Source organism: Fringilla coelebs (assembly GCF_963513975.1).
Source record: "Fringilla coelebs genome assembly, chromosome: 17".
NCBI lineage: Eukaryota > Metazoa > Chordata > Aves > Passeriformes > Fringillidae > Fringilla > Fringilla coelebs.
Window position 1 is genome coordinate 13,208,734 of NC_140043.1, and position 15,641 is coordinate 13,224,374.

General features: G+C 55.1%; 1 protein-coding gene across 1 annotated transcript; it reads right to left on the reverse strand.

Moving 5' to 3' along the window:
• On the reverse strand, positions 1 to 13,371 carry ABCB9 (ATP binding cassette subfamily B member 9). The gene is made up of 12 exons (XM_084216993.1): positions 13,301 to 13,371; positions 11,146 to 11,836; positions 10,695 to 10,809; positions 10,112 to 10,242; positions 8,875 to 9,080; positions 8,281 to 8,478; positions 6,584 to 6,712; positions 5,250 to 5,438; positions 4,534 to 4,707; positions 2,953 to 3,112; positions 2,726 to 2,862; positions 1 to 1,671 (listed from the first exon to the last, which is right to left on the reverse strand). Exons 2-12 carry the CDS (start codon positions 11,756 to 11,758, stop codon positions 1,330 to 1,332), a joined length of 2,394 nt encoding a protein of 797 aa, XP_084073119.1. The 5' UTR covers positions 11,759 to 11,836; positions 13,301 to 13,371; the 3' UTR covers positions 1 to 1,329.
• Positions 13,372 to 15,641: the final 2,270 nt, after the last annotated feature.

Here is a 15,641-nt window from a genome sequence, read left to right on the forward strand (position 1 = left end):
AAACCTGCTGGAAAGGAAAATGCAGCAGCATTCAAGTATCAGAAAACATGAGAGCTAAAGTGCTTGAGAGAATTTCTTAACTATGCAGAGTCTGAAGTCAGTGTTTCCCTAGAAATGCTATTTTTGAAACAGCACTTGCCTGGCTGCATAGGATTTTTCACCAATCTATAGCAGGATAACACTACTAAGCCATTACCCCAAAGGGCTAGGAGCAACACATTTCTTTCTATCCCTCATACTAAAATAAATTATATTCAAAGAAACACATTATAAAGTTCAGGCAGCTGAAGCTGGACTTCAAGGAACGTGACAGAACGGATTTCCCATGCAGTGAAGTCGCTAGCATGGCCTGATGCTGAACAAAGCTTTGGTGGGATTTATAAAGTGCTGTCTTTTAGTGTTTTTTGCCTGTCTTTAGTAGTGTTTTTTTTTCACACCAGCACCGGGGTTGTGAGTTAAAAAAAATTCTGAAGTAACAGACCAATTTTCAGTGGATGCTGGAGCCAGACAGACATTGCACAGTGCACACAAATAACGTTAAAAAACTACAAACAAATCGAACAAAAAAAACCCCAAGCCCCAAAACCTAACCCAGGTATGGTAAAACATTTCATCCTTAAAAACAAACACCCACCAAGCACCAAGAGCAAATCAGAAAGTAACATCTGCCTCCCGGTCCCCTGGCTTGTCCCAGCAAGGATGGATACTACGTAATACAAGCTCAGCAGCAATGATTGAGAGCCTGAGCCTGCAGGCACTCAGTGCAAAACTCTCCCGGCATTCAGCTCCCTGGGAGTGATCCAGTTTTCACCAAAGCCAAAGGGAACTCCCTACAGGCTTCAGCCAACTTTGGATTAGCCCCATAGATTGACAGAGGGAGCAGGACCTTGCTTTACAGTCACCATTTTTCTATCCAGCCACAAAAGCCACCCCCTGAAATTCCTGGAGGGGTTTTCAACCTTCCCCCCCACGCATGCATTTAACATCCATTACAGTTAATAGCAGTTACACATGCAGATCGATGGGAGAAAAGTCCCAGTCGAGAGGAGTTACTGGAAGTAAGAAAAGAAACCCAGTAGAAATGCTGAGAATTGCTAAAGACCCAGCTCCCTCGAGTGAATCCCTGTTGTGCCGGCCGGCAGGCGTCCTGCAGGAAGCTCTATGGTGTGTGTTTGGGTGTGCAGGGTGTGTGACGTGGGGCGAGCCAGCAGCGCCGTTCTGCCACCTCCATCCCAGCCGTTTTGCCACCTCCATCCCAGCTGTTCTGCCACCTCCATCCCAGCCGTTCTGCCACCTCCATCCCAGGGAGCATCCGAGCGCTGGCCGCCCTCACTTGGGCGCGGCAGCGTTGGTGAAATCGTCCTGTGCCGCGGCCGGCAGGGAATGGTCTATCCTGAACTCCTCCTCCAGCCCCCCGGGCGCCTTGGCCGCGTCCCCCCGGGCTGCGGGCTGGCCACTGTCCGTGCCTCCCCCCTCCAGCCCCAGGATCTGTCTCTGCACCAGCTTGGAATAAAGGCCTCCTTCTTCCATCAGCTCCTTGTGCGAGCCCTGCTGCACCACGCGGCCCTTGTCCAGCACAATGATGTTGTGTGCCCTCTCCACAGTGCTCAGCCTGTGAGCTATGACAAGCACCGTGTGGTTCTGCAAGTCGCCGTAAATCGCCTGCTGAATCTGCGGGGAGAAAAGGCGTTAGTGCCCGGGCACTGGGAGAGCAGCAGCTTTGTGGTCTCTGTCCAGAAACCTCTGGACAGGAGATGCCTTCTCCTCTACTCCCTGCAGCACTACCAGCACCAGCATGTCCAGCCCAGCTCCCAGCTGCAGCCCAAAGACCATCTCAGTCCAGCTAGGCGAGCAGCACAGGCCTAATCCTGCAAGCTGGGGACTTGTTACAGCTGGGCCCCAAATTTGGAGGCCACGTGGTGCTGGCAGAGACTGCAGGAACACCTGGTGAATGCAGCTGCTCAGAAAAGCAGAATTTTTTCCTCAGTGTATCAAGGCAAGGCAAGAGAAGGTTTTTTTCCAGTCAAGAGACAATAGCACTGACGTCTAAAGTCAGGCAGGTGGCCATCAGGCACACGTCACATTGACACCCCTGGGTAGCCAAAACCAGCCCTGGGCTGGCATCAGGTACCACACACGTGACTGAGGACCTGTGAGGCAGCAAGCTGCTCCAAGGTCAGATACTTGTGCTGCCCCAGCAGGATTTGTCCTCTGGGATTGGAGGCACTCGAATCCCAACCTTGAACAGCCTTTCCCTCATGTCATTGCATCGGAGAGGCCAAACTTCCAGACAGATAAACCAGTTCACAGGGCACTCAAGGCTTTTCCTGCAAGTGTGGCTTCCTTGGTGCCTTGGCTGGGATTTGAGCTCAGGCACTCCTACTCTCCTTGCTGCAGCCCCATTTTATACGGTCTTCCTCTGTATCCTGTCCTAAAAGGCAGCACAGAGTCTTTGTATGCCAATTAACACCTTCCACATTGAAAAAAATCAGCAAATATCCCTACCTCATCAGGTTTGTCAGGCACTGGCTGCTGTGAGCATGGAATTATTCCTTTCCTGGTGGCTACAAGAGCATCGGAATCAAATTCCTGCTACGGAATTAGCGCTTTACTCAACCCTCTGATAGCACCATATCAAGAATAAGTTTGTCCACTGGCTGGAAACTGAGGCTACAGTCTGTCCTCCAAGCCCTCTTGGGCCCAAAGAGCCAGGGCACCCACTCACCGCGTGCTCGCTCTCCGCATCCAGCGCGCTCGTGGCTTCGTCCAGGATGAGGATGGGAGGGGCTCGGATCAAGGCCCTGGCAATCGCCACTCTCTGCTTCTGCCCACCCGACAGCTGAGCTCCCTTTTCCCCTGCCTCTGTTGGGTCAAGGGAGAGAGGGAGGGGTCAAAATGCAAACCAGGAGCGGGCAGGACGTGCAGCTGCCAGGCCCAGCAGCGGGTGGGTACCTGTGTGGTAGCCGTCCTGCAGCTCAGTGATGAAATTGTGGGCGTTGGCCTTCTGGGCAGCCTGGACCACGGACTCGAAGGAGGCTGAGGCCAAGCCATAGGAAATATTGTCTGCAATAGAGCGGGCAAACAGCACGGGCTCCTGGCTCACCAGGGAGATCTGCAGGGAGCAAAGGGAGAGCAGGGGTCAGGAGCAGAAGATGCACTGCATGGTATCTCAGACCATTGATATTTGTTCCTTCCATAGATATAGATATGATATATAGATATTCCAAGATATAGAAATGTCATTAACCAAGATAGAGAAGTGCTCATAGTGAGCTTCCAGTGAGGATGCCAATGTCAGCGTGCCCAGTTTGCATCTTCTGCTGGAAAGCCATTTTGCAGGGGAGGAACCTGAATGCAATGCTGGCATGTTGGCATCTGGGATGGGCTTCCCCCTCCTAAAGCCTGCTGTGGTTTTGCTCCGGATCTCTTATTCCCATCACTGTTTGCTTTTCCCAGAGTGGAAAACCAGTTGCTGGGATAAGTCAAGCTGGAGAGACCCTCTCCCAGGCCCTTGCTGATTTTCCTTTCAAGGCCAGTAGTCACACTTGGGCCGTGTGAATGAGCCCTCTTGCATCTTTTAATCCCAAATGAGCAAGTTAGGGAGGTAACTGCTGCAATTCCTTAATTGCTTAGCAACAGTCTCCCCATCCTGCCTTACAGCCATGGCTTTTCACTGTCACGTTCAGCCGCTTTATCAAACCCTTGATATTGGAATACATCAAACCTTTCAAACTAGCACTCAGAATTGTGCATGAGAGAGCCAGGGAGACACGGTCATATTTTAATTGAGATCTCCCCGTGCCCCTAACACCATACCAGGCTTTCTAAACTGAAGGATTTGCTTGGCCTTTGATTTTCGCTCTGTACGGGCAGGGAATGTAAATTAGTCACAGTGACTTTGGCTTTCCAGCCTGTCTCTGATCAATTGTTTTCAGGTTTTCCTGCTGACTGCTGAGGCCATTTGCTCTGGGGGCAAACAAAGGAGGCAGTTACTTGCAGAGATGAAGGCTGATCTGTGCTGACACACAGATGAGAGCTGAGGGGCCCGGACCCCTCTCCTAGGCAAAGCACCAGCCCTTCTGGTGCTCCAGCTGCTGCCAGAATCCTGAGAGGTTTAACTCCCCATTAGCTGAGAATTACTCTAAGATCTTAAGGCAGAAATTGCTGGAGGAATACAAAACTCTTTTTCCAAACCCAATTTAGATGATAATTAATCCAACAGCCAAAAACATATTTCTACTGTGTTGGCCAAAAAATACTAAACAAAAGATGTTTTTTGTTCTGTTTTTGGAAGGCTTCCCCTTCCCCTTGAAACCACCCTCCATCCCCTTCCCTTCCGCCCCCACAAATTATCCAAATTCATTTCTTGGACCACTTCCAGCCTCCAGCTTTCTGGACGTTTCTGGAGCTGCCAGATCAAATCCAAAGCAACGTGCAGCAGTGCCATGCATCCCCTCAGAGCCCTGCAGGTGGCAAGTGGGCTAAGCAGAACACAGGTATCCCACCCAGAATACAGGTATCAGTCGCTCGTACCACGGAGTGCAGGTACTTGTGATCGTACATGTTAATGGGACGCCCATCCAGCAGCACCTGCCCGTCCTGCAGGGGGTAGAAGTTCTCCAGGATGTTGACACAGGAGCTCTTCCCACTCCCTGAAGGGCCCACCAGCGCTGTCACTTTGCCAGGGTGCAGGGTGAAGGACACGTCCTGCAACATGGATGGGAGAACGTGCTCAGGTCCAGCCTTTTCTCAACGTCCTGGGGCACTACACAAGGGAAGGAGCCAGAATCTGGCCAGAGTGCCCCTCTGCCTTGGTGATGTGCCACATCAGCCATTTCTCCTGGCTCTGAGGAAGCGAAAAGCCTCCAAATTGCTTCAGATTTGCCTGCTGATGTAGCAGGTCCTCTAAAAAGCAAACTGACCTCTTTGCTGCTTCCCCCTGTCTCATGATCCCAGCCCCTCTCCCACAGAAACAGTCTGAGGCAGCTTGGCACAAAGCCCTGTACCATGCTGACATGTTTAATGCTTGAGCAGGGAACAAGGGTTTTATTAATAAATCTCATTCCTTGTAAGGAAGGCCGGCCCTAAACACCCGCTGCTCCTTTTAATCTGTTTTGCAGCAAGCACTGAGCCTGCCTTTACACATCTCTGACAGGCAGCTGACACTCCCCACGGGCTGGGGTTTGCTCCTGGCCAGGATGGAGCAGCAGCACATGGTGCTGGGAGTGCACAGTGCCCACAGGGCTCACCTGGAGGACCTGGGTGGCGGAGCGAGTGCGGTAGGAGAAGGTGACATTCCTGAACTCCACCTTGCCGTCCACGTGATCCGGGGCCAGGGAGCCGTCGTGCACCATGGTGGGCTGGCGGTCGATGAACTCAAAGACCTTCTCAGCAGCTCCCACACCCTGCATGAGGCCACTGTACACGGAGCCAATGGACTGCAAGGGAAGAGGAAGCAGTGAGACCCTCCCAGGTGATGGGGAAATCAGCCAGTGCCACTCCGAAGGGGAATGGCTGCAGCATTCCCAGGTCTCCCATCGCCTGACATTGACTTCAGGCATCAGACACAGGGCAAGAAAACCCTCCCTCCTCTGTTGGGTATGGAAGGGATACATGGACAGCCCCAGGGCACGGGTGTTTTTCAATATTAAACCCAGAGCCGCAGAAAAGTTTGTACTGTAACTGCCCCTCCCACCAGGAGGGGGAAAACCCCCTCCAAACCAACTAAATCCACACCAAAACCACAGCCTGGAAACACCAGCAGAGCCTGCAGTCATCTGAACAGATGGTGAGAGCCCGGCAGGCTGCCTCCAGCTCTGCTCTGCCCCTGCACAGAGGCTGAAGCACCACCAAAACCACACTTGGCTGTGAAGAAACCTCAACTGGATCATTCCTGCCTGGATTAACCAAGTTTATGCCTCTGCAAGGGGAAGGCAGCCCTGGGTGGGCTCTACCATCCCACCCACAATCCCATCTTGCTAATGTGCTGCCAACGCAGCAGCTTGCAGCCTATTCCAGGGAAAGGAAAAAAAAAAAGTAATATAATTAAGTTTTTAATGAAGCCTGAAATTTAACAGGCAGCTTTGTAATCCCTTCATTCTTCACACCAGGAAATGTGCTTGGCAGGCAGCCAGGGCTCTGCCCTTCAGCAGGACCAGCCTGACCCCTCTGGTCCCAGCTGCCTTTTTGGGGGACAAGCTGCTTCAGGAACATGAAAGTTGGGAGAGCACAGCATGGCAGGAATGGGGAGTAGAGGGGAGAATCCCCCCTCTGGCAGTGCCACAGCACCAAAGAAATGAGTCATGGGAAAGTCAGCGCTGAATCTGTCCCTGCAACTGCCCTGGGACCTTCTGGGAGATAAAAGGGGTAGCCCAGAGTGTGGGAAGGCCCTGGCACAGGTTGCCCAGAGAAGCTGTGGCTGCTCCACCCATGGAAGTGTCCAAGACCGGGTTGGATGAGGCTTGGAGCAACCTGGGAAGGTGTGGAAGGTGTCCCTGCCCATGGCAGGGAGCTGGAAAGAGATGGGCTGTAAGGTCCCTTCCAACCCAACCCATTCTGGGGCTGCCTGCTAAAACTGACTCACCTCCATGCAGTCCCCCAGGACAAACTCATAAATGATGAAGGATATCAGATTTCCACTTGTCATTTGCCCAGAGATCACGAGGTGCCCACCGTAGTAAAGGATGCTGACCTGGACCACCAGCAGGGTCAGCTGAAAGCAAGAGAACACCCCTGAATCAGCAAGGACAAATGGATTTTTGGTGCATTTGTCATTATTCACACAACAGCCCAAACTTCATGTGCTGACATTTATTCTTTGAGCCCTGAGCTGAGGATCCCTGACAGTGCAGCTGACAGCCCTAGGAGCGAGCATGGAAATGAGAAAAACAACTCAAGTACATGGGCTGATTTAAGGAGTTGGGCAGATATCTTTCAACAAAACAAGTCCTGAGGGACAGCAGCCAAGGAGGCAGAATTTATCTGAAATAACAGAGCATCTCATGAACTTCTCTCTTGGACTAAGGTCCTCAAGCATAATAATCTATGTTCAAATTAACCAAGGCATGCAGTCACCTCACCACTAAAATAAACTTTCCGCTATACGAGTGTGACACATTTTAATTTAGAACACAAAATCAAGCCAGGAGTTAATGCAGAATATCCTTGCCTGTACAAGTCCCTGAAGCATAACCCCAGCTGTCACCTGAAGTCTGTGGGGGGTACCACCTACTCTAGAAAGGAGACAGATCAGCTCTGATGTGACAAAAATACCAGCCCCTTTTATTCAGCTGGTTCCATGCTGCCCAGGTGCTTCAAAAAGCAGTGATGCCCTGGTGCCCTGTGGGACCAGAAGAGGTTGTAAATTCACAGAGACAAAAATACAGGGGGAAAAAATGCCTCCTCTATAGCTCTGCCATGATCTGACCTTAAGCTCCTGCGTTCCCTCTGAGAAAGACTCTACCAGGGCTGAGCTACATCCATTGTCATTCTTTCTACGTGAACTCTGCAGGAGCAGTTTTTTGAGGGCTTTTGCCTTCTTAGATTTGTCAGCATCAGTGTCAGCCCAGCTCATGCTCCAGCTTCATCTGGGAGCCCAGAAACAATGCTAATAATGCTCCCATTTTGTTTCCAGACTTGGGAAGCCATAAAGTCTCTCACAGTTGCATGAAGGCACCGTAACTCACAGCCCCTTCACCAGCGACTGCTTCGATCCCTGAACGTGCAGAGACAAGGGCAGCCTCACGTGAGGGTTTTGCCCTGGAGAAATCCCAAACCATCTGGTGTTAAACAATGAAAAAGCATTTTGCAGGGGGGGAGGAAAGAAAGAAAACAAGCCCAAAGCCAAAGCCCAGCAGCCTCCCCCTGCCACCACCCACACGCAGAAGATCTCCGTTCCCGAGCAGAAGCTCAACCAACGCCGCGGCTGTTCCCAGCCGGAGCCCCGGAGCGGAGCTGGCACCGGCACGCACTGCAGCACCACACAGCCATGGGCTGCTCCACGACCTTGAGCTCTTATCAATTACTGCCCCATGTGCCGGGGAAACAGGCAGCTCCAGGGAACGACACAGCGCTGCCTCAGAGTGGAATGGGATGCGTTTTTTGATGGATAAAAATAACAAATGATCAAGAGCCTGGGGATCACCAGCAGCGGACAGCAGGGTTGGGCTCACCCACAGAGTTCCCTGCGAGCAGAGGAGAACCACGTGTGCTTTGGGATCTGGAGAGACCCCCCTGCCCATCCCAGCCCCATGCAGGGAGGCCCCAGGGCCATCCACCTACCCCACTGGACCAGACGTAGTAGGTGTAAGCCATGGCCTCCCGCTTGTTGAGCTTGTACACCTGCTGCAGCTTCTGCCAGTACACGTTGGCCTCTGTCTCCTCGTTGGCGAAGCTGCGGACGGTCTTCATGGCCGAGATGGTCTCCTCAGCTGTGTTGTTGGCCTTGGCCAGAGCGCTCTGCACATCCTTGGAGAGCTTCTGCAGGGAGCAGGAGGAGGCAGAGGGAGCTCAGCGGGTGCCAGGCTGCCCATGGCACATCTCCCCGCTCGCCCTGGGCTCTGGGACCCCATCAGGTGACTCCAGAGGGGGAGGAGAAGTCGCACAAGGACAGGCAGATGTATACAGGACATTACACAGCCCAGCCCCCCCTTCTATCACACCTGAGATGCTTCCCCTCCTGAGCATGAAGCAAGGTAAGAGCCCAGGCTACACCTGTCTGCCCACACAGGTTTAATGCCACCTTCCTGCCCCCACTGCTGGCAGCAAAACACTCCAGCATCACTCCCACCAGCTCCAAGGCCACCCACAAGCTCCTTGATGGCTTCACAGGGAGACCAGCCCAGCACTGCAGCAACGCCAGCTGCCCCTGCCTACCTGGTAGTACTTCCCATAGACATCAGACACCAGCATGATGATGGGGAAGCCCATGAAGGTGACCAGGGACAGCTTCCAGGAGAGGCTGAACATGAAGAAGATGACGCCCGTGGCCTTCACCACGTTGCGCAGGAAGATGTTGATGTTCTGGGAGACCAGGTCGCTCACGATGGTCGTGTCCGACGTCAGGCGGGAGATGACGTCCCCTGCAGCAACGAGGGGTCGGGGAAGGGGAGAGCAGGGACGTGTCACCACGGCAGATCACTGCCCAACTGTGTCCCACATCCCATGCCAGGGGCTAGATGGAGCTGCCCATCCAAGCAGCTGGGGGTCTGAAGGGTGGCGGGGAAGGGGGGCAGCTCTCCACCGCTGTGGATGCAAAGCAAAACAGAGGAGCTTGGATTGCTGCATGCACGAGGAGCAGGAAGGCACAAGCTGCATCCCTGGGCCACCAAGGGTGGCTGTAGGACAGCAAAGGGGACTGTGGCAGCATCCTGTGCTGGAGGGCAGCTCACAGGCCACACACAGTCCACAGCCTGAAGCTGGCCCGAGGGACCTGAGGACACAGATCCAGCTACTGAAGGATGAAGCTCTGGCGGTGCCTTTTGGTGGAGCTGAGTGTTACAGCCAGCAAACATCACACTGAGCTCCTGAGTCCTTGGCCTGTGTTTGAGTCCAGCTGAATTCCCATGCTTTTGTGCAAGTCCAGGGTTATCTGTATCCCACTTCCAGTAACATCTCTGCTGCCCTCAGCTACCAAGGCACTATGGAGTGACTGCTAAATACAGCAACAGCCTCAAAACTAAAAATACCACTGAGACAAAATTAAATGTGTGCAAGTTGCACCAGAGTGGCACACATGGCCTGGGACTGGGACAGGACTGAACTGGAAGCAGGGAAAGCAACAAGCACACCCAGCAAGCCTCACACATCCGAGGTTTCAGAGACAGGAGCAAAGCTGGAGAGCAGCCCACCAATAGGCATTGATGGGAGGAAAGAAATGGGAGTTTTGGGGGTGGGACTTCTGGATGCCAGGCTGATGGGTGGCAATGGGACATCCCCACGGTGGGAGACAACAGCAAGGGAAGAGCTTTCTGCCTCAATTTCTAACCAGGAGCACATGGGTGCTGCCTCTGGCTGCCCCCAGTCTGCTGTACGACAGTAGAGCAAGCCAAGGGGAAAAAATCTGGGATGGGATAGAGGGGTTAGAGCAAATCCAGGGGAGAGAGGAACCAACCTGTGCGATTCTCATCAAAAAAACTCATCTCCTGAGACACCAGGGACCTGAAGAGGCAGTTCCGAAGGCGGATGTTCAGCCGTGCAAAGATGAGCGTAAAAACGCCGCCCCGGATACCTGCGGCAAATGAGCTAATTGCAGATAAGAAACGTTATAGAGCCATGGACACGAAACCCTCTCAGCCACAGCAACACCCCCACGCCTGGCCAAGGGCCTGGGCAGTGCTGACACCACTTATCACCAGCCCACACCTCTCCTGGGTGCCACCAGCACAGTGGTGGCTGGTCCTAACTACAGTAGTGACAAGTTTTGGGAAGGAGCGCAGCGCTGCTGGAACAGCACTCCCCAGGGAACCCATTCCCTGTGTCCATTCCTGCTCCTCCACCTCCAGCAGATGGACATGAAGGGCCACACAAAGGCCTCGTGACTGCCAGCCATGGCCTCTCTGCTCAGAGAATTCACAGCACATCTCTGGGCCCTGGCAGCAAACTGGTGCAGCGGGTGCCTGTGCCCACCATCACCATGAGCTTGTGTGGGAAATCCCCAGACTCCTCGCCAGGGCCAGGTCCAGCCCCTGCATTACCTTCCTATGGCGAGCAGCGACATGACCAGCACTGCCGTGGAGAAGCGATCCATGCTCTTCTGCACCACGATGCCGTCGATGGCCAGCCCCGTGTAGTAGGGCAGGAAGGTCTCTCCTGCAGGACAAGCACAGGACATGGGGGCTCAGCCCCACTGCATGGGATTGGCCCAGGATCTGTATTCCCAACTGTGACAGCCTGTGGACAATCCCATCCCCACCCCAGGGATACTCGGCCATCACACAATGGGGATGTTGCACTCCCAGGGTATTTTATCCCCTATTGCATTTTGTTTTGCTCCATTGCATTTTTCACCCACCCCATGCAGCACATGCCACCCACCCCACCCAAAAAAGCAATCCTAGGGTGCTTCCAAGCCCCATGACCGTGGCTCCTCCATCCTTCCCGGTGGGAATGGGAGCACACCACGGCCTGCCTGGTCCCTTCACTCACCCAGGGCGGCCACGAGGAGGAAGAAGGAGGCAATGCCCAGGAAGAAGGCATCTGGCTTGGTGTAGGACAGCAGTTTATGGATGGTGGGACCTGCTGCCTCCTCCCTCTTGTCCCTCGAGGTGCCCCCGTCACAGCTCTCCTCCACCTCGGCGCGGGACTCGGAGCTGGGCCCCAGCGCCTCGCGGGAGGAGGTGACACAGGCCAGCAGCTGCCACAGCCCGAAGGTGGCCGCCAGCGCTACGTAGGTCCAGGCAAAGAGCCCCCAGAACCAGGGGTCCCTGATGGTCTTCCGCACCTCCGAGTAGAGCAGCAGCTTCACCATCATGTAGATGCCCATGAGGAGGCAGACGACGGCGATGAAGGTCCGCGATGCCCTGAGGCGCCGGGGGCCATAGGCCGTGTTGGTGGCCACGCCGATGGCGGCGCCCAGCAGCACGCAGCTGCGGTACAGGCAGCCCCCCCAGATGTCCAGCAGCGAGTTGAAGATGTTGAAGTGCCGCAGGTCCTGCAGGACGTTCCGGCCGCCCTGGCCGTGCGTGTAGAGCAGCGTGGTGACCACCACATCGGCCCCGCTGAGCGCCAGCGTGCTGGCCACCGCCTTCCAGGCGCGCATCCTCGCCGCCGGGCTGGGGTCACTGACGTGGGGAGGGGCAGCCCTAACACAGCAAGGACGTGCTCATGTCGGCCTCTGCTGCGGGGTGAGAGAGGGGGATGGGGTTATTTACTCCAGGGAGGAGGCAGAAAAAGGGAAGCAGGATGGGAGGGCAACCATGCCAGCTCCCCACCAACCCATCCTGACTGCAGACACCACTATCTGCACCTCCCTTGCCTGCTGCACACGCCCCAAGGTATTTCATTTAATGGGCAGTACAAAGGAAGACAAGCTTCCCTCCCAGATGCCTTCATGCATCCTGAATCCCAAATCAGAAATCTGCACATCCCGATGGGAATCTGGCTATGGCGGCTGCTGGGTGCTGCCATCACATCCGTGCAGCCACGTGTCCCGTGCTACGGAGCCGTGGAGGTGGTAAACTTGGACAGTCATGATCCAAGAGTCCCTGCCCACCTCTCCCAGGACAAAGCTGAAAGCAAGCAGTCAAAACCGTTGGAAAGCAGTCAGGGGAGCAGCTCAGCTCTATAAGAGTTCCCCGTCATCAAAATAAGACTAAACCATACGTACCGCAGCTTGCCACACCTTACTGTCCCCAGCCCTCTTGGATCTTAACTCGGGGTAGCCCACTGAACCCACTGTGCAGTCAGCGTGCAGTTCAATGACACAACAAAAATCCCGAGAGGAAATTAAAAAGGGATTGGAATTCCACGGCTGCGTCCCGCGGGAGAGGAAGGCTCCGGGGCGGGCGGGACGCTGCCCTTGCTGCCGCCCGGGTCTGTCCGGCAGCAGCGATGGTGAGGCAGGCTCTGAACGGACCCGGCAAAGGGCGGCGAGCGAGCCGCTCACCTGCTCCGGTGCCATGCCCCGAGGAGCCACGCGTTGGCAAGAGGGAGGTGCCCGATCCTGAAATTTGTGCTGGGTCAGCAGCGGGTGACGGTGCACAGTGCGGAAGGCACCGCACTAACGGTGCCATGTGTCGGCCACACTCCGGCCTGTGCGACCGCAGCGCCCCAAAACCAAACCACCGGGACCAAGGGCAGCCCTCGGCACTGGACAAGCTGCGCCCTTGGGCAAGAGCTGCTCGGTGGCCGGGTAAATGGGATAAAAAGCTAAAAAGCGTAGGAAAACAGGGCAGAGGCTGCAATTTGGGGAATCACGGGGATTATGGGGTGGGTGGAGAAGGAGGGATGGACGCAAAGCAGAGCAGCGGTGCCAGGGAGGAGCAGCACACGCTTCCCAGGGTGCTCGCTGCTGCCATCCGCTGCAAAGCTGCGCGGATCCGGCCCATGGAGGAGGAGGAGAAGACGGAGGAGGAGTAGGAGGCAGTCACCGCAGCTCCCCAGCACCCGCAGCAGTGTCCCCAGCCCCCAGGCTGGAGCCTCCCAAGGTCCCCACTCGCATCCCGCCTTCCCCGCGCAGGAGAATGTCCCGAGGCGGGGGAAACACCCGGGAAGGGCCGAGCCCGCCATAGCCCGGCCGGACACCCACACACGGCTCCCCCTTCCGAGCAGCTCAGCCCCGGCCCGCCCGGACGGGTCTTACCGGCGGCGGGTCGGGGATCGGCGGGATCAGCCCGGTCCGACCGGCGGCGGCGCGTCCCGGGAACAAGGTCGGTGCTGGGCGTGGCCCTGCTGTGGCCGCGCCCCCGGCCCCGCCCTCTCCTGCGGCGCGCGCCCGGCCCCGCCCACGGCCGGACCGAGCGGCGGCACCGGGGACCCCCAAATTCGGGGTTCGAGGCGGGGTCACCGGTCCCGCCGCTCCGCCCTGTCCCGGTAAACACCCCCTCGACGCGGCAAAGGCAGTCCCGGAATTTTCCCCACCTCAGAACGTTTTTATCCTCCCCAAATAGACACGTTTTTAAATTTTTAAAATTATTTTATTGGTTCTATGTCATCTCTGCAGTAAAGAGGGAAAATACAACACAGGAGTTGGCTCAAGAGCAACCGGGAAAAGGGCTCGAAATAATATTTTAAGTTAATCCTTAAGCAGGGGCTCGGTGGGTTTAATTAACCCCTCAAGAGGGACTTGACAAGGGTTTAATTAACCCCTAACACAGAGGAATCCACTTTCAAGAAATCCAGCTTGTAAATTATTTTCCCCTTCACCTCCCACTCCAACTCTTAAGGACTGGAAGGGCTCAGGCTCTTCCCTGGACAGCACCCATGCGGGCTATACACATGTCAGAGGGGCAGTGTCATCATCCCAAAATTTCCAGGTGTTTTTGGAGTGCTGGGCATAAAAACACCCCTGTGACCCTGACTAGCACAGGCACAGATGTCAGGATTCCTGGAGTTTGTACCATTTCTGGAGAGAACAGAATGGTGACTTTACAAAACACGAATTCCTTTCTCTCTGCCTGGATAACCAAAACCAAAAATACCACATTCTGTTGTTGATTTTAATTCTGCTTATAAGTGCTTAAATCAAAACATTAAAAAAAAAAAGGAAACCTCTCACTTCAAGCCCTTCCCACATCCACCAGGAACACAGTCAAACCTGGAGTGACTATTCCTGGCTCAGGCTCACAGCAGGGACACTTTTAAGCTGCAGGAAACACTGTCTGTGACTAAGCCGGGTCTGGTTTCTGCTTCTCCTCCACCTGCATCCAGATCACTCCTGGGCTTTGGTCTGCACCCAAAAACTCCCAAATGGCAACTTCCAAGCCACAGTCAAGGTGGAGCTTTTCGGCAGGACTGAGTCTCTCCCTGCCAAACCTAAACGAGGACGGTGCCACCTCCCTCGGTCCGAGGGATGATCCAAGGGCAAACCCGGACCAGGAAGGGACTGAACAGACCCCCTTTCTGAACCTTCCCCTTCCTTTGTCCCCCGACAGAGCAGGCATGTCTGCACCCTGCACTCCCACGCAGCCGGGCCACAAACCCTGGGGACAGTCGGTGCTGTCCCCAGCGCCGCAGGACCCCGGCACGCCCAGGGTTAACTGGGTTTCTTCCCGCCGGACATGCTCTGCTCAGGGGGCAGCACTGTCTCGATCTGGAACGAAACAAACTGGCCCTTCTTCAGCTTCTTCAGGGAGCTGGCAGGGCTGCCCCCAAACACGTTGTCTTCCACCTTGAAGGCCAGAGAGGGCAGGCTCCGAGTTTTCCTTTTTGTGCCCTTGCGCTCGCAGGCCGTGGTCAAGTTGGAGATCACCTGTCAGGAGAACAGATGGGTTGGGCTTCGAGGTGTCCCTCAGCAATCAGCTCAGCTCTGACACAAGCTCAGTGAATCCCAGAATCTCAGAATCCTTAGGGTTGGAATCCTTAACTCTGGAGATCATCCAGGCTAACCCCACGTCCAGGCAGGGTCACCTGGAGCAGGTGACACAGGAACACGTCCCCACAGAGGGAGAACCCACGGCCTCCCTGGGCAGTTCCAGTGCTCTGCCACCTTAATGGAAAGAAGTTCTTCCTCATGTTGAGGTGAAACTTCTTGTGGTTGAGTTTATGGCCATTCCCCTTCATCCTGTCACTGGGCACCACTGAGAAGAGCCTGGCACAATCATCTGACACCCCTCAGAGAAATTTCTATGGATTGATGAGATCCCCTCTCAGTCTCCTCCAGACTGAGCAGGCCCAGCTTTCACAGCTCCCACGGTCTCTCCTTGTAAGAGAGGCTGTGTCAAAGCTGGATGCACCTGGGGCAAGGGAGGGACTCAGCAGGGACTTCCCAGCCTTGTTCTCACCACCCAAACCAGCAGGAGTCCTTGCAATGTGAAACTGCAATTCCACGGCCGTACTCAGAGCTGTCAGTCAGTAGAGGGCAGAAGGGGATCTAGGCTGGAGTGCCACAGAGCCCAGGGAAGCTTTATCACCTCCTGTTAATTACAGCCCCAATCCCTGCCTGGATGCAGGAGAGAGCCAGTGATGCCAACAGCAGAGGCTCC

Coding starts and splice junctions, on each gene's coding strand:
- ABCB9 (XM_084216993.1), bottom strand. CDS start 11,758: ATGCGCGCCTGGAAGGCGGTGGCCAGCACGCTGGCGCTCAGCGGGGCC. Junction 3,113..4,533: donor ACAAGTACCTGCACTCCGTG/GTACGAGCGACT, acceptor TGCTCCCTGCAG/ATCTCCCTGGTGAGCCAGGA. Junction 1,672..2,725: donor ATGCGGAGAGCGAGCACGCG/GTGAGTGGGTGC, acceptor TTCTCCCCGCAG/ATTCAGCAGGCGATTTACGG.